Raw genomic sequence first — 18,682 nt, 5'->3', positions numbered from 1 at the left:
ACCATTCTGGTCATTTCCCCGTTGTTATGGAGATGAGCCTTGGGAAGGATCAGAGCTCCGGCAGCCCTCACCAGGCCGCCACTCTAGAATGTGAGCCCTCTGCCAAATGAGCTCTGGTGCCACGGGGCCTGCAGCCACAGCCACAATTACAACAAGTCCTATATTCAGGCCACCACAAAATGATGCTAAACTTCAGTGGGTCTCTTCACACAAGAGGAGCTGGCCTGTTTTGGGTGGGATCATTTACTGTGAACTGTATGAATCATAAGGTACGTTTTTGGATGTTTTCTTTACTGGGGATGCATACTGAAACTCTGTGTCAAGATTTAAAGATTAAGTAGCCATTGGTTCTTCACGTCAGTGCTAAATTAATGCAGACTCAGCTACCTGCAACAAGTGCTTGAAGGTGCTATTGTGCAAGTAACTCTTAATGCACAAAGTAATCATTCAGACTTACTTATTTGTTGCACACAGAGCAAGGAACAACTTTTTCATTTTATTCACATAGCCCCTATGGCAATTGGGGGTACACAGACCCCACTTTGGAGACCACTGCTCTATAAGAGCACCAGCCTTATAACCAACCTATCCAGATCTACACAGTCTTGTTCTCAAGCTTTATTTCACCACTAATAACTCATTTAAAAGCCAGATTAGCATATCAAGTATGAGAGAGTGAGGAGGTGAGCAATTTGGATGGTAAAGCATAAACGTGTCACCCACCGGCAGACGTTAATGGCTCACAATCCTCTGCAATGTCTTCTTACATTTTCCATGTACAAAGCTGTTACAGGGCCACTTGAAAAGCCTTCCACAGCAGAGAGCAGTGGGAACTGGCAGTTCCAATGATGCAGCACTTGAAGCTGTTTTGGTTTGCTACCCTCAAGGACCAGTTCCATCCAGTATTAATAACGGGTTTGCAGCCGCCATGACTGAATGCAGCGGCTGGCGAGCGACACTGAGGACCGATCTCCTCTGAGCCGTCCTGTCAAACATAACACTTATAGCCGTTTCAAGAGCCCGTCTGTAATGGCAGTCATCAGCCTGAGATCACGCTGTGTACGCTCATGTACATACATGCATATTTTCATTTCATGTCCTCTGTTTCTGTGGTATACACTATCACATTGACTAAAATCCATGCACATGTTTGTGTTACCTGTGCCGGAACAAACTTCACTACCGCCAAAGTGAATTTCTTCTTTTCCATTGAAGGGGGTGAGGGTTTAAACGAGACCTCCAGGTACCTGACGGGTTCCTTGGCCCTTAGCCCAGAGCAATTTGTTAGGGAGGATTAGCTTGTGTTAATTGGATAGATAGTCCAAAAAGATTAGGTGCTCTCACAAGCATTTCTTCACCCCTTCAGCTCAGGCACAGCTGGTGTATAATAGAGCTGCCGAGTGTGGACACAGGTCCAGATGCGGTGTATTAATGTGCTGACAGAGCTGTTGGCTGTCCGCCACCATGGCTGAGACATGAAGCAAAATCTGTGTTGAACATAAATGTCATTGGAGATAATAATAACAATAATAACAGTAATGCATTTTATTTGCAAGTGCCTTTCAAGGCGGGGCACACTGTGCACTGGTCGCCAGCCAATCACACGGCACATATAGACAAACAACCATTCACACTCACATTCATACCTATGGACAATTTGGAGTCGCCAATTAACTTAGCATGTTTTTGGAATGTGGGAGGAAACCGGAGTACCCGGAGAAAACCCACGCATGCACGGGGAGAACATGCAAACTCCACACAGAGATGGCCAAGGGTGGAAATGAACTCGGGTCTCCTAGCTGTGAGACCTGCATGCTAACCACTCGTCCACTGTGCAGCCGGATGTTGAATTCATGTAACATATTTCCGAGAGGGAGAAGGTAGATGATGAAAAGGAAGGGTCCTGGGATAGAACTTGGAGGCATGCCTGAAGTAACAGGGGCTAATTAAATGATGCTAATTTCCAAGCTGACCAAACACTGCAAGTTCGTAAAGCAGAGTCACTGATGTGTTCCACATCTGCGTCTGTGTGCAGGTCCATCAAACCGGACTTTGTCCTGATTCGCCAGCATGCCTACAGCATGGTCCCAGGAGAGGACTTCAGGAACCTGGTCATTGGCTTGCATTTTGGCGGCGTCCCAAGTATCAACTCCATCTTCTCCATCTACAACTTCTGCAGCAAGCCTTGGGTGGTAAGTCAATTATTAGCAGCCCTCTTTGCTCTACTTTAACCTTCTCCGTTCCCTCAGCAGCTGCCTCTGACTGATTTATTTGGGTGTTTGAATTGAGCTGGAACACCTGTCTCTCTTGCAACACAGGTGACCTCCACAGCCACTATGAATGACTCTGCAGCTGAATGATTCACAATACCATTGCCAGCCACGGTCTTGTTGCTTATACATTTTAAAGCAGGGGTTACTCATTACTTACTTTTGCAAAGCTAAGAAGAGGATATCTTAGCATGTATAGACCTACATTGTATCAACGTGGCCCCTTCATCTTTTTTTGCTTTTTTTCTGCATGAAGTTCCAACACCCCTGATTTCAAGATATGTTTGCTTAAATGAGACAATTCTGCATTTGTCTTGCAGTTTTCTCAGATGATTAAGCTCTACCACTCACTCGGTGCTGAGAAATTCCCCTTGAATGAACAAACCTTCTATGCCAACCACATGCAGATGGTAAGTTCCTTGTCCTTTTATGTCAACAAATCAGCCAAAAGCAAACATTTATTAAATATTTAATATAAAAATATAAAATTGCCACACTTCAGGAAACAGCGTTTGCACACAGACTGTACACAGTTTCCTTGATTGGATATTTTTTCCATAAAGATCAAACTTGAAACAGTATATTTACAGAAATGTGGGACACGCAAACACTTCAGCTGGAGGAAGAGCCTTATCACCACAATTTAAGACAGAAGAGAGGACAGCTTTAAGTGGATTTGTTGGTGGTTGAAGGTCGCTCATTTTGTCTGCAATAAAACTCTGATAACGGCATCAGTATATTTTCTCATTCAACTTTTGAAAGTTTGACACAAATGAATCTTTGTGGTCAAAGCATTTAGTGTAATGCTTTATTAGTGGTGATAGGGCTGTTCCTCCCTTTTGGAGACAAATCTGTGCCTTATCAGTTTCATGGAATGAACCGAAGATACTGCTCTGGGAAGAGAAAATAAGAAAAAGCAGCTGAGGAAGAATGAATTTAGTGATAATATTGTTACTTTCATATACTGTATGTGTCCATTTGATATAGTTAAATACAAAAAGATAAAAAATATCTCACTATTTGAAACCTCTGCGTATAATTGATTGGTTTGTGAAGAGTACCAGACAAGGAAATTATAATCACAAAAAGAAGAACCACGATATTCAACTTGGAGATGCTGGTCCTTCATTCAGGACAGTATTTTTATGTTTAATATATATATATATATGTTTATATATATATTTATGTAGACATCCACAGCAAATCTAGCGTCTGATCCAATAAACAGATAAATAAATGTATCACAGAGGTTTCAGCTGAGTTGATTTCTGTAGCTTATGTACAATACAAAACAAAATATAACCATCTCAGGACAACGTGAGCTTTTTTGTGCGTCTGCACTGTAACAGACATTTCTTTTTTAAAATGATTGAAGCCAAAATAAGAGGAGTCATACCTCACATTGGCACATGATCTGTAGAATATGGCTAATGTACTGGAAAGATGCTGTCCATAATGGAAGGCTGATTGCTGGTTGTTCATTGAATCATTGAATGATGTTTTCCGAGCTTGTATTTTTCTTCCGAAGATCCCATTAGAGGTGGAGATCTATGTCATACATTCCTATTAGCCTTTAAAGAAAGACTATGTTGCCTTTTCAACACCACCGAACCCCATAGGAATATTTGAGTTATAATCTGGGAATAACACTTCAACTGGGTGGTCTGTACAACAATAAAACAATTCAATCAGAAGTGCTACCAAACAGGCACTGCAATGGATTTGATGTCTTTTTTTTGCCCTTAAATGCGGGACTGAGTCCTGTAATACTATAGAGGCTAAAAGGGGCTAGATGGAGTCAAAAGGGGGAAGAAGCAATGCAATTGCTCAGGCAGGATTTGTTCGGGTTCAGGGGTCAGTTGTGTTGATGACAGTTTTATCGCGGGCATTCATGCCCCGATACCAGCTGCAGTAGCCCTCCTTCTGCTGGATGCAGGCGTAGTGTCGGGACTGGTAGCCGGGATAGCCGAAGTGGGACAACATGTCCGTCCAGAGGCACTCTGTCTTTGAGGTCACAAAGCAGGGCAGGTAGTGACAGGGCTTAATCTGCAGAGACAAAAATGTCAACAGTTAAACTTGAAATTAATGGAGGTTGAAGTTGATATATTTCCTAAGCAAAAGGAAAACTCATGGCCATCATCCACAATCCTTTCTCTTTTCTGTGTTTGAAAGATATAAAAACAGATCAAAATAGGTAGCTAATCAATGCATCTAATGGGACACACTTAATCCACCAAGAATTAAAACACTTCACAAAAATGTTTTATCATTTTACAGTGAAGAAAATAAGTATTTGAACACCCTGCTATTTTGCTATTTCTCCCACTTAGAAATCATGGAGGGGTCTGAAATTTTCATCGTAGGTGCATGTCCACTGTGAGAGAGATAAACTAAAAAGAAAAATCCAGAAATCACAATGCATGATTTTTTAACAATTTATTTGTGTGATACAGCTGCTAATAAGTATTTGAACACCTGAGAAAATGAATGTTAATATTTGGTACAGTAGCCTTTGTTTGCTATTACAGAGGTCAAACGTTTCCTGTAGTTTTTCACCAGGTTTGCACACACTGCAGGAGGGATCTTGGCCCACTCCTCCACACAGATCTTCTCTAGATCAGTCAGGTTTCTGGGCTGTCGCTGAGAAACACGGAGTTTGAGCTCCCTCCAAAGATTTTCGATTGGGTTCAGGTCTGGAGACTGGCTGGGCCATGCTAGAACCTTGATATGCTTCTTACGGAGCCACTCCTTGGTTTTCCTGGCTGTGTGCTTCGGGTCGTTGTCGTGTTGGAAGACCCAGCCACGACCCATCTTCAATGCTCTGACAGAGGGAAGGAGGTTGTTCCCCAAAATCTCACAATACACGGCCCCAGTCATCCTCTCTTTAATGCAGTGCACTCGTCCTGTCCCATGTGCAGAAAAACACCCCCAAAGCATGATGCTACCACCCCCATGCTTCACAGTAGGGATGGTGTTCTTCGGATTGTACTCTTCATTCTTCTTCCTCCAAACACACTTATTGGAATTATGACCAAAAAGTTCTATTTTGGTCTCATCTGACCATAAAACTTTCTCCCATGACTCCTCTGTATCATCCAAATGGTCATATGCAAACTTAAGACGGGCCTTGACATGTGCTGGTTTAAGCAGGGGAACCTTTCGTGCCATGCATGATTTCACATCATGACGTCTTAGTGTATTACCTACAGTAACCTTGGAAACGGTGGTCCCAGCTCTTTTCAGGTCATTGACCAAGTCCTGTCGTGTAGTTCTGGGCTGATTCCTCACCTTTCTTAGAATCATTGAGACCCCACGAGGTGATATCTTGCATGGGGCTCCACTCCGATTGAGATTGACCGTCATGTTTAGCTTCTTCCATTTTCTAATGATAGCTCCAACAGTGGACCTTTTTTCACCAAGCTGCTTGGTAATTGCTCCGTAGCCCTTTCCAGCCTTGTGGAGGTGTACAATTTTGTCTCTGGTGTCTTTGGACAGCTCTTTGGTCTTCGCCATGTTACAAGTTAAAGTCTTACTGATTGTATGGGGTGGACAGGTGTCTTTATGCAGCTAACGACCTCAAACAGGTGCATCTGATTCAGGATGATACATGGAGTGCAGGTGGACTTCTAATGGGCAGACTAACAGGTCTTTCAGGGTCAGAATTCTAGATGATACACAGGTGTTCAAATACTTATTTGCAGCTGTATCACACAAATAAATTGTTAAAAAATCATGCATTGTGATTTCTGGATTTTTCTTTTTAGTTTATCTCTCTCACAGTGGACATGCACCTACGATGAAAATTTCAGACCCCTCCATGATTTCTAAGTGGGAGAAATAGCAAAATAGCAGGGTGTTCAAATACTTATTTTCTTCACTGTATATCCATGCTGTAATCATGCAGTAACAAGTACATTCATGATAACATATTACACATTATTTTGCTGTACTTTGGTAGTTTTAAATATTCCCAATATGTAGAGTTACCTTTCTATAGAGGCCTGACGCAGTATGAATGAGTGTGTGGTGAAGCTCGTCGCTAGCTTGTGTAAAGTAAAGTAAAGTAGTTCTTTGGCGTAACATTATTGTGTTAATAACCATAATAATAACCATGTCGCTGTATCTTCGTACATATGTAGGTAACATTATGGACGTTGGAGTTTTTTTCAGAAGGGTTTATAGAGGGAATAGTTGCATTCTTAGCAATCTTTTTATCTGTTTTTATATCTTTAGAACGCACAGAACATGTCTGTTCATGCCTCACATGATGGGCATTTTACTCTAAGGTTCTGATGTTTTTGTCAATCCCAAATTATTCTGTTCAAGGTTCTCATGCATCCAGCCTCCAGGTGTTTTTGCACAAAAAGCACGCACAGGACGAGTCACATCGTGTAACCTCTCACGGAGGTAATGATCGGAAACGCTATTTATTGACAGAAAGTCACCAGCTGCAAAAAGATGCTTTTATTTGAAATTTTGAATGAGCCAAATGAAGTCTAATGAAGGTCTAAAGGTTGGTGCAACTTCCTGCTTTGGAGGAATCATCTTAGAAACGTTCTAGCACAGTTAATCATTTGGTGAAGAAGAGGCACATTTAACTCGGATGATGTTTGTGCCTTGGCGAGTCACAGCGTAGCCAAAGATTGATTGATTGATGGTTGGGGGCCCCTTTCTTTTAAGAACATGCTGTTCATAGGTGCTGACCCATGCTAGGAACAAGTGGGTCATTGTAATAATCCACCAATACTCAGCGGTAGTGTAAACAGATGCAGGATACTTTTCCTCTTGAAGGTTATTTGAAGTATTTTAACTTATTACAGAAGGTGTCCTTGTCAGGCATTGAATACTGGTTTCCACTCACCCTGCAGTTGCAGCCCAGCTGGTAACGGTGGTTGATGCCTTTCTTCTGAGCCAATGACAGGCGCTCCCACCTCTCATTGAAATTGCACAGTCCCGTGTAAACCTTGCCATCATACACTCGCCCTGAGAAAATACAAGGAAATTGGTCAATCACAAGCTCTTAAAAAAAGCTGTTTTGGAGATGAATTTTGAATTATTATGGTGTGGCTCAGTCTCAGTGGAGGTGTGCTGATTAGTTGATGAAAGTGTATGGTGTTGCTTTTAACATGATTTGAAAATATGAGCTGGTGTTTTTTCCTCTGGTAGTAAACAGGAGACGACGATGAGTCTGCAGCAGCCGTGCAGCCATGTGTGGTATGCAGCATTGAATACTATGCTCGCCATGCTAAGAAACAGAGCCACAAAAAACTGCACGTATATGATATGTATGTCCATGTGACCACAATATTTGGTACACACTGTTCGAGGACTGGCAATCATAAACAATTTGAGTGACTTATTAGTCACTGACCATTTGTATGATTATAAAACTATATTTTTACATGTAGGGTTGGATGTAAGCCTTTTGAGCACAACCCATGGCGGGGTACCTCATTAATGTTGCAATACGCAACTTTTGTCATTAATTGCCAAAATATTTTGTATGCAACACTACATTTTGGAATTTCCACCCCCAAGGTACCAATTCATTCATGCATGGTAAAACAATCTCACACAGTAAGCCCAATTAAACCATCACCCCTATTTCTGAATATCCAAAGGTCACCGCGTGTCTATTTTGGTCAACATGGACTGTTTGCAGCTTACTGACTCCTGAGACAGGTGCGCTAGTCTATAGCAGCCCGCAAGCACCCGGGAACATCAGGGTATGTCACACGTATGTCACCATGTTTTCACCATGCAGGAATTTGACAGTTCACATATATTTTCCCCTTCAATCCCTGTGAACCTCCTGCTCGGCGCGCACAGAGGTTAATGGAGTCACTTGCAGACGTCTAACATCGTGTTGAGCGTGTGACACGCTCCTAAAATACCGGTCCCATCAAAGAAAGCTGAAGACGGCCCTCTCACATGCCCGAGTGTCTTTAATTTGCCTACACGACTTAATATAGACACCGTGAGAGCTGCAGTGATGTCACTCGCACCCCGGCCCGGAAAAACATCGCAGCCATCGCTTGGCAACCCGACGGCTTGTTCACTCGCGCCGTGTGATGTAGTTACAGTATTTACAGGTCAGAGCTTAGCGATGGTTATATATGCAGAGCACCGCAGGGTCCAAAGTAAACTACACTTCTGTTGGAAATAGCAACTCGTAAAATACACTGGAAACCAGTTGCTTCCTGCTGGCTTGTAATTATAAGTTGTGGGACTGAAAACAGTTTGCTGCTGGCTGAGCCATTGGATACCCCCCCCCACAAAAAAACATCCTGTCCTCAGAGGATGTGTCAACTTGAGTGGAAATGATATTGTTTATTAGAGTAGGTTGTACTCGGTTTAGTTAAATATCATATTAATACTGTCAATTTAAAATCTGTTGACCGACACATCACCAATCTGCAGACGTGGTGTACCTATACATGGGGTGTCTAAATCTTTTACTCCTGATTCAGTGAACGCAACACGGAGAAGCTATGTCAATGCATGCACCGCGTAACACTGTTGTGTTTGACCCCATAAGTCAGATAACATGGATTTTTTTCCACACAGCTCCATAAAACTGTATGTTACAGTTGAGTGCGTTTAGCCAAATCACCACATAATTTGGTACACACATTCAGCGGACTAAATTTCAGCCAGAAAAAAAACACTGCCGCCATCAACCAAATTGTCTCTAGAGGTGTGGCTAGGGCAGTGCTTGCCCATAAGTCATTGACCATTTATCGCCAAAACAAAACCCATAGGGGGCCCCATGGGGCAGGGATGGGCAAACTATGGCCCGGGGGCCACATGTGGCGTTTGAATCCAGCCAACCAGTTGCTTTCTAAGTATTTCAACTTTTAACATACGTACAAACTGGCAACATGACTTGCAAGTCGGATGTTTTATTTGAAAAAAAAAAACAAACAACAAAACTGTAAAATTAAATGACATAGTTTGATGTGGTCTGGTGTTTAAAGTGCTCCTGAAAAAAGGGACATGAGAACATACAGCTGATAGTATAACACTTTTACATATAAAATTAGACAAATAATTCAAGGAAAATTATAAGCATAAAATAGTGTGTGTTAAATATATGTTCTGGCCCCCTGGACAATTTTGTTAACTAAATGTGGCCCACGAGTCAAAATATTTGCCCGCCCCTGCCATAGGGTGTATAAAGACACATCTGCCATTAACCAACAGGAACAAAAAGTGTTAAGTGTGTCATCCTTTAATGCCTCTGGATTAAAAAAAAAAGTGTAATATACTTCCAGAAGCAGTCAAAGCACACAGGGTCTCTCTTTTATCTGTTTTAGTTCATCCAGAAGGTGTGAAATGCATGCATCTTTGGACCTTGCATTACCAAAACTGTTCCCACAAATTGGGGCGCATGGAATTATCTCAGATAACTAGGAATTTCATGCTTGAGAGCTCACCAAGAAACCAAACCTAATAATGTAATATTGTCTGACCACTTCATTGCATTTAGAGTCACCCCAATGATCCAATGGGTTACCCCAAAATAACATTCCATGTTAAATATCTAAAATCATCTTACCTGTGATCAGGTACTGGTACTTGTTGATGTCAAACTTGACGCCGCACAAGCTTTCTGATGCGTCAGTGTAAATATGCTGCACATGCTGCACTTTTTCAAAGCCCTTGTACATCTGTAGGAAAATGGGGGAAAAAACGCCACAATAAAACATGTGCCATGCCGTACCCTCTCCCTGGCACTGCAGCCTTTACTTAGCCCCCACATAAATAATCCAGCATGAAATTCCGCATGTCGGCTTTCTCAGATGACATTCCTTAAGGAATGCCTTGTGTGAGATGTGAGTATTAGTGCTCTGCCCTGACCAAATCATAGATAACACGATTATGTCGTGTAATGTGCTTCGACTTTGATGCTGTGTTGGCAAGCCGTCCTCATATTCATTGCTAAGCCGTGGACCTCAGCTCTCTCTATTTAGCTCAGGTATGCAGAGTTAGTGTTTGCCCTGAGAACTGTTGACGTTTCTCCGGTGCAATTTATTTGTCTGGGAACAACAGGAAATCCTTGTTTAGACTCAATGCTCCCAGAACAAACTGTTACTTAAGCACCGTAAGTTTGGATGGCATTTTTCTCATCAGATTTGTTTAAATTTGGGAAGCTATGCATTCTTAATCTGACTACATGGGGGGGGGGGGATCAGCAGACTGGAATACAAATAAATAAACCGAGAGGTCAAAATCCAGAGCATAATCCCTCCAGTGTGGAAGGAAAAGGCCATTTAATGCATTTGTGTTTGAACTGATGGTCTTTATGTTGGATTGTTTACATGAGGAGTTTGGTTGAGATGTAATGCCTGCAAAGCCCTATAATCCTACAGCCTGGCTCCTGTTTAAGCAGTGGGCCGGTGTCAGGATCTATGAGAAATATGCAGCCTTACGTAACAATAGAGGAAGTGACATGCTTTTTCAACAACAGCATCAATCAATCACACAAAATAATTTCACGATTTAACCTTTCGGTGAAATGAATGTTTAACCTTTTGTTGAATTAGACTGATGACAACATGACAACAGACTTTTAAAATCACTGTGTCGATTATCCTCTCACCTTCATTTGCTTGACGGTGTAGCGCATCGTTCCAAACGGTCCATCTCTCAGGAGCTTCTTGCCCACCACTTTAGCACGAATGACTGCCGAGAGAGAGAGAGAGAGAGAGAGAGAGAGAGAGAGAGAGAGAGAGATGTGAAATAGCTGGTCAACAACTTTTCAGATGATTTCAGACAAACTGTTACATTCCATGGTGCATTCAACTTTTGAGCTTTTCCCCTTTACTTCGTCATACAACACGCCGTCCCGGCCAGCAAGAGGCATTAAAGGATAGATAATTTCAGGACCAGGTTGGCACTACTGGTAATCCGTTTATCCGATTTTCTGCAGTACTGCTGTTTGCCAAGCGGGACAAATAAGGGAAAAACACTAAAGGGAACATTTTGAGTTTGATTTGGAGGTAATAATGTCATAAAGTATTGGTCATAGCAGAGTAACATGTACAGTGTTTGGCTTCTATATGGGGATCAGTGTTGAAGCAAGACCTGGAGCGATGTTAAGCGGGTAAATGGAGCCGAAGCAGACGTGCGGGTCCTGCATAAGAGAGTCCTCTACAAGGTTCACCTGCTGCCCACAGCTTGGCAGCCGCAGACACAACTAAAACTGACCCTGCTTGTTATCTTCTCCTCATGGAATTTCCTTCTAACATTCTTTGGGTGTTCACATTCCCCAGAAACGGAGGGAAAATGAGTAGCCTTTTCATTCTTTCTTTTCAAATGCAAAGGGAAGGCAACCCGGTCTTGCTGCAATACCTCCAGGCTAAAGGAAATTTAGAATAAGACCCTTTTAAAGGAAGCAATTGCAGGATCACGACGATGATGATTTGAGTTTACATGAAGTCGCAATAAAATCAGGCCTTGCTGCGTTTGTCCAGCTGGATGTGTCGCTGTAACAACAGATTTGAACCACCTGTTTTCTCTTCCCAATGTGGAGAAAACCTACCATTTGAGATAATAACATTGGTATGTAGTTGCTCTGAAATGGACCACAGGGCTAAGAAGACCAAACCACCTCTTTGTAGAGGTTCCTAGTGAGACAATCTTTAGATTTACAGTACCTGGTGCTGAAAATGATGCATTTATGCAGGAACATGTTGAAGTACTCATTACTCGATGGACCCCTGCAACCCAAGTGCTATTTGCCATACCTCTTACTGAGTCATTTAAGAGTGGGAATGTGCAGGTATCACTAGATGCTATTACAACCATTCCTCGGGAGGAAAAACATGTTAGTGTTTGAAGGGGGGCTACATGTCAGCTGATTTAAGTCAAGTACTTTCAGATAGGACCCCTCTTGTTGGACAGCAGCCACTAATTGGCCCGGTGGTGGTGCCATCATCCAGAGGAATGTGCAAAAGGCCTCAGCTGCTCTAGGGACAGAGGATTTGTGTGATTCCCCCGCTTCTGTGACTCCCTGACCTCCTTTCCATTCATCAGCTATATTTACATACTACCTCAGCGCTCAAAAAGTGTACTTTACGAGTGTTTATTTAACCCATTTATAAATGAGAGATCCCACATACCGTGCTCTTACACTGCAGCTGTGACGCACATAGTAGATTCATTCTGTGCAGAGGATGTGACATACATTTTTAAAAAATGAGTGGGAGGCCTTTTTTTACCGTGATAAGAGAGGTAACAGGGAGCCTGTGAAGTGAATTCAGTTCTCTGGCCTAAAGCGGAGGATTACACAAGCCCAACGCTTCATCTTAAGGTGAGCCTTTAATTGAGTTAAACGTTTCTGCCGGCCTACGTACGACGGCAAAAATAAGGTTAGTCATTGGCGTTTGTGAATATGAGTGAGAAATATAGCGAGGCGTCAGGCTGAAGAAGCGGTGCAAGTCTGGGGAGGCGAGTGGGTGGAAGAGGAATTCTCAGGATGACACACTACCACGCTCAGAAATAAACACTTGAAATGAATCTCCACTGAAGAGTAGAAATCCTGCAATGAGAGTTTTCATCACTACTGATAATATCTTGGATCTGCTTAGTCACGTTCGTGTAAACGTTAAAAAAAATGCATTTTTGCTCATGTGAAGATGCATGAAGATAATCAGTCCGAGTCTAGCCTTTGTCTTTTCATTCTTGTGTGTGGCGTCGCCGTGCTCCATTCTGGCTGTTTGAAATAGTGAAACCCAGAGCAGCCTTGTGATCATCAGAAGGGGAGGGGGGGACGGGTTGGAGATTTGATATGCTCAGCCAAAGGGACAAACATTTCAGCCTTGTATGGAATCTCTAGCCTCTGACATGGCATTGTATTTGAAGTAACTTTAGGGAAAGCTGTGGCGACCTGATCCGAGCTTACATAACCTCATCACAGGGGTCCTGCTGTTTGTCAGGTTTGATGTACTGTAGAGGTAGGGGAGATTTATCTACGTACCAGGAGAGAGTGGTCACAAAGCCGATGACTATGCAAGGTTTTAAAGCCGCTAGGCAGCACTTGGTTGACAAAGGTCCTCTATGCACAAAAAAAGCCAGAGCAGGGCAGGAGCTGTTACTCCCAGTGCCTGATCCCGAACCAAGCATAAACACATATCACATTAATCCTCGGCAACTGACCTGGTTCACGGCGCAAGTATAGGTTTGCTCCTGTCACTCTCCACAAGGGCTGGGAACGAACATGGAGCAATATTAAATCGCAGGGTCAAAGTTTACTGCCAGGCCTCTAATCTTGCTTTCGGAGGGCTTTGGAACAACAAGCACTGCTCATTCCACCCCCCCACCCGGTTTGAACCCAGCAATTTGATGGCTGCCAGCTAGGGCTCTCCAAGCAGCGGGTCACCCAGTGGCCTGATGCTCAGATACGTAGCAGTAAGTGTCACTATGACTAATGGAAATAAAACTTCAACAACCCAATTTCCAGCCCTAATTCAGATTCATTGAGTCAAATATCTGCGGGTGATGATTGGTCAAGGCCAAGGAAATGAGCAAAACGCTTTGAACTCAACTATCGCTTGTCATTTTCAGCGTGGAAAATAACTTTCAATGCAACACCCGCCTGCAGTTTGTGAAGGGTACATCTCAAGCTAAACCCGGAACTTAGAAATGGGATTTAAGTGGCTCAGAATTGATGTTCCCACTGTTCCCATTGATGTCTGATCCAGACTTTCTATGAAAGCCAACAGAGCCTTTGTCAGTCAGGATGCATGCAAAAACATCATTTTCACTCCCTATGAGCCTGTTCCACGATTTAATATCATATTCCAAGTGACTCATGTTTATGGATATCATATATGGGGTGAAATGAGGATAAATACCAGGCAGTGACAGCAAATGTTGTCGTGTGCTCAGACTCTACTTCCAGTCAGAGCCAGGATTCTCATGTGGTTTTCCCATTTTCGTGTGATCTTGCAATCTCTCAAATCCAGCTCACGAGGTAATGTGATTTTGGCAGGCATGGAGGCGGGAGAAATTGTAAACACAGAGCTGGTTGAGGCAATCCTCACCACCCGCAGTGATGAAGGTTTTGAACAGGTTTAGGTCATAGATATCATTTTAACTGTGGGGCAGAACATGTGAATTTATGTCAATGAGTACATGTAGCCAGCAACTCGAGCTATCAGTATTAAGTGAGTATTTAGTGTATATCTCTGTGTGTGCAAACACGTGGTTGTGGTGGAGGTTTATTGGGATTTAGAGGTTTTGTTGTGTGCTTTTTTGCAATGTTCCATGATATTAGTCTCATGTATCAATTTAATGAAGAAGGGAAGGTAAATAGTACAGCTGCAAGCCCTTGTTTTGCAGTGTTCATTCATCCACGATACTACAACACTGCAGTAAAACGTGAATGCTCTAATGCTCTTGACGGGTCCAAATATGTGGGGGGGTAAAAAGGCAAATAAAAATAAATTTGCACCCACCGCCACCACAGTGGAAATACAGTCTACTAAGTACTCACAAATGAAGTTGTGCAGTGAAAGTGAAAACTTAGGATGGAACTAAAATAAAACATTTAAAAGTCAGATGATGCTGAAATGAATATGTGTTGGATGCTCAGCCATCAATTTCACACTCAGCACTGACCTAAAATAATCTGTGTTCCATTCTAAGACAGGAACATGTAAGAGCATCTTGTGGAAGGCACGCCATATTTCATATTCATATTCATTTTGTAGCGTGGCAGGGTGTAATGTACTACTCACCTATGTCGGAGTTGCAGTACGCGTCTTGCGGGTGAGTCAGGGCGCAGGAGCAGCCCTCGGTCAGCTGCTGAAGCTGCAGGCTGCTGAAGACAAACAGCAGGCTAATCAGGTGCTGGTACACAGACTGCATCGCTATCAACTTTCCCCGCGCTGTGCTGCTTGCGACTCGGCGTGTGAGGTCCGCGTGGATCCGCTGCTTGCTGCTGCTGCTGTCGGAGCTGCGTGGTTTATGTCCAAGTGTCGGATTGCTTGCTATAGAGCGTCTCTCCACCCTGATGACTGAGAGCGGCTCCGGCGTTCATATAGACGCGGTGACGCCGCCCTCCACCTCTGCAGCCCGGGGGCGGGGCGGCCAATCACAGCGCGATGATGCCTGAAAGGTTATCCCTAACAGGGTTTTTTTGTCACTTCAAACACATACCGGGTATGAGTACCTCCCCACCTGTATATAATCCATTCGTTTTCTATGCCGCTTATCTAAGCCGCGGGAAACTTTAATTTCAAAGTCGCTTTCATTAACTTGTTCTACATTTGTGACGTCATGCGAGGTGTCGGGCTGCTGCAGTCTTGTGTCTTGAGTTGTGTCTGTTCAACCTCGGTATAATATAATAATAATCATTTGTATTCATTCCCGCGCAGTAATATTGTCAATTAATTTGCCGGCTTGGTTATTAATGTCAGTTTTAACACATTTTTGTTTTATTTGAAATGGAAAAAGTTGTTGTGCTGTGCAGAGGACATCCTGGCCTTTCTTGTGATATGTCATTTGTTGGGGTTTGGCCAATGCAGCAGTGTCCAAAGTGTGGCCCAGGGGCCGGTTTGTGCCCACTGCTCTGCAACACATTGTAGAAATACATAAAACCCAGCTAAAATTGAAATATTAAGCAAAAAGGTACAGAGAAAAACGCTGAAATGTAATGTAAATGTAAAATAACTAATAATAGCACAATGCTTTGTCTTTAAATATATAAACAGCCGTTCAACAAAATTGAAAAAGGAAGTTACCCTGCAGATCCTGTGGTTTTTCGACATGTGGCCCGGTGTGGAAAAAGTGTGGACACCCCTGATCCAGTGTAAAAGAGGATCTGTCTTCCTGTGTTTTACGGACTAAAGGAAAGTACATCAACATGAAACGTTTCTTGCAGTGGAGCAATGAATCAGTTTTTGCTACCGTTACCTTCACATAAAATAAATGAATGTGTATAAATTCATCTGAAAAAATATGTGTGACTTCATGCTAATATTTCTACCCACACAAGCCACCAGCATGAATATAATACAGTATATATGCTGAGCTGCTTCATCATGCCTGTATGACCTTGAAAGCAGCAATCACTGTCTCTTTTAATCCGTCTCTATTCGCAAAAGGCTTCGCGGAGCATGACGATCAGGGTTAAATTAGCCAATTAAACTTGTCTTCCTCCGCCTCTGACTGTGTTCATGAACCTGAGTGCAACTGTGTTATCGCTGCAGAGGCTTATCTGCAGAGACTGGCAGCGCTATGTTAAGGAATGACGATACTCGTCATTATGTAACCCAGCCAGAAATAATCAAGTTAAGGAAGTATGGCCACTAATGTGCTTTCATTAATGGTTGTGTTGAGTTAGAGTCTTTATTTTTGTATCTTTGCCTTCATATCAGTGAATGAGAAAAAAATATTGACTTAAAGTATTGATGAAAGAAACTGGCACTGCTTATGTGATTTTCTATTCATTCCTCACACATGAGTCACATCAATGTGTCCTCACAAAAAAGTCAGTGTTTGCTCTGCAGATTAGAACAGCATGACATTTAACGTTGGACCCCTCAACGGCAACAGACATCACGAGGAAACACGTAAAGCTGCTGTGCTGCTGCGGCTCATTGATAATGTCCTGTCAGTTATTATTCCAGCCTCCGACCTAACATCTGAAATAACAGATATGTGACATTCCTGTGTTAGACACTAGATTGGCATGCATGATATAGCTGGACTTGACTTTGTATGCCCAAATGTGGAGATGAAGACAGGAGGTCTAGGAGGAAGTCAGAGTTGGTTCATTTGATAGAACAAATGATTTCACTCATGGTGAAAAAAACAGGCAGCATTCCAAACATACCGCATATCCCACACGTGGTTTGACCTGAAAGCATAAATTATCACCAGAAAAACAGTTATCAGAGCAATTTAGTGATTCACTGTTGCCTTTTTGTTTCACTTTTAGTTTAATATGCCTTTAATTCCAGGCCCCTGTTAGCAACGGGGACACCATTTGTCACAATTACGAATCAAACTTTTGACTTGTGGGCCACATTTGGTGAAAAAAAAATGTGGAAGTGGGGCTGTCTAAATATAGGTGGCATCAAGCAGAACAACATACTTGCTCACGGTGCAATGAAATCAAAACAACACATCCACAGCATGTTAACGCATCACATAAACCAACAACAAGGTGCTAAACATAACATGTAACTTGAAGCTGTCATTTCCAAATGCCGCAAGGCATGCTGGGTAGTCCAGCTGCAACAACAATATGAACTCCATTCATTCATTTTCTACCGCTTATCCTCAGGAGGGTCGCGGGGGGTCCCAGCTGTCTTCAAGCGAGAGGCGGGGTACACCCTGGACTGGTGGCCAGCCAATCACAGGGCACATATAGACAAACAACCATTCACACTCGCATTCATACCTATGGACAATTTGGAGTCGCCAATTAACCTAGCATGTTTTTGGAATGTGGGAGGAAATGGAGCACCCGGAGAAAACCCACACATGCATGGGTAGAACATGCAAACTCCACACAGAGATTGCAGAAGGTGGAATTGAACTCGCCTCTCCTAGCTGTGTGGCCTGTGCGCTAACCCCGTCCGTGTCTGCCATGCAGCCCACAATATGAACTATGAACAATAAAACATTTTTACTTCCTTTTTTACTTCTCTGACAAGCTAATTAACATATTATGCAATCAAGCAAAAATTTGATTAACCTAGCATATGTTGGGAGAAAAAGTGCGATATTCTACCCAGCATGCCTTGCGGTGGGAATGTATGGGTGTTTTTTAGGCATGGGTATTGCGCGTAGATATTTCTCTGTATGTCCTTGGTCGACTCTATCATATCATCTATCATAGTGCCATTGGTTTTTCACCACATAAATCTGATTGACTTGAAACTTCTCGCACAGCTCGATATGCTCTATGAAACACCCACTGTAACTTTAGGGTGCTTTGCTGAATCACCACAATATTTGATGTTCACCTTAAGGGGACTGACAAGCGCATGCTTGTAAAATGTGAGCATGATTAGTTAAAAAACATGTCCGCTATCAACCACAACCACTTAGCAAGAATGTGCATGTAACTCATTGAACTTTTGTTGTCATGATGATAAAACATTGCCTGGTTGAATTTTATCCCAATTTTTCAAACATGTATATCAAGTTATACAGCATGTTGTTTTGTGATTGAATACAGATCAGCAGTTTAAAATGCATGTTTAAACCAATTTTAATACATTACTATTACTATACTATTATTATTATAAGTACTTTCAAGCATAAAAATGGCTAATTGGGGTAAAATAAACATACAAAAAAATACATTAAGAATACATTAAGACAATGTATTCAAATTGTAATTGTAGTATTCTATGTTGGCCACTAGGTGTCAGTAAGTGTTTGGTGAGACAGGC

General features: G+C 42.5%; 2 protein-coding genes across 4 annotated transcripts in view; one reads left to right on the top strand and one right to left on the bottom strand.

Annotated features, from left to right (window-relative positions):
* The window catches only part of syn3 (synapsin III), a 68,604-nt gene that overhangs the window by 28,023 nt on the left and 21,899 nt on the right, over window positions 1-18,682 (top strand). For all 3 annotated transcript variants that reach the window (XM_058076852.2, XM_078798432.1, XM_078798440.1), the window contains exons 5-6: window positions 2,036-2,192; window positions 2,591-2,680. In XM_058076852.2, the coding sequence (XP_057932835.2) occupies window positions 2,036-2,192; window positions 2,591-2,680 (247 nt within the window). The remainder of the gene's footprint in view (window positions 1-2,035; window positions 2,193-2,590; window positions 2,681-18,682) is intronic.
* On the bottom strand, window positions 2,724-15,284 carry LOC131131872 (metalloproteinase inhibitor 3). Its single transcript, XM_058076859.2, has 5 exons — window positions 15,014-15,284; window positions 10,873-10,955; window positions 9,829-9,940; window positions 7,132-7,253; window positions 2,724-4,316 (listed from the first exon to the last, which is right to left on the bottom strand). The coding sequence occupies exons 1-5, from the start codon at window positions 15,141-15,143 to the stop codon at window positions 4,119-4,121; spliced, it is 645 nt and encodes a 214-aa protein (XP_057932842.1). The 5' UTR covers window positions 15,144-15,284; the 3' UTR covers window positions 2,724-4,118.

The sequence above is a fragment of the Doryrhamphus excisus genome, linkage group LG2 (genome assembly GCF_037039965.1).
Source record: "Doryrhamphus excisus strain RoL-2023G ecotype Guam linkage group LG2, RoL_Dexc_Guam_v1.1, whole genome shotgun sequence".
NCBI classification, from domain to species: domain Eukaryota; kingdom Metazoa; phylum Chordata; class Actinopteri; order Syngnathiformes; family Syngnathidae; genus Doryrhamphus; species Doryrhamphus excisus.
Note: the sequence above shows the minus strand (reverse complement) of the source record. Positions and strands in the feature narration are given on the sequence as shown.

What these genes read in the sequence shown, in the direction of transcription:
- LOC131131872 (XM_058076859.2), bottom strand. Translation starts at nt 15,143, where the DNA reads ATGCAGTCTGTGTACCAGCACCTGATTAGCCTGCTGTTTGTCTTCAGC. An exon ending in ACACCGTCAAGCAAATGAAG is followed by an intron (nt 9,941 to 10,872) that starts GTGAGAGGATAA and finishes ATTTTCCTACAG; the next exon opens with ATGTACAAGGGCTTTGAAAA. An exon ending in GTACCAGTACCTGATCACAG is followed by an intron (nt 7,254 to 9,828) that starts GTAAGATGATTT and finishes GTATTTTCTCAG; the next exon opens with GGCGAGTGTATGATGGCAAG.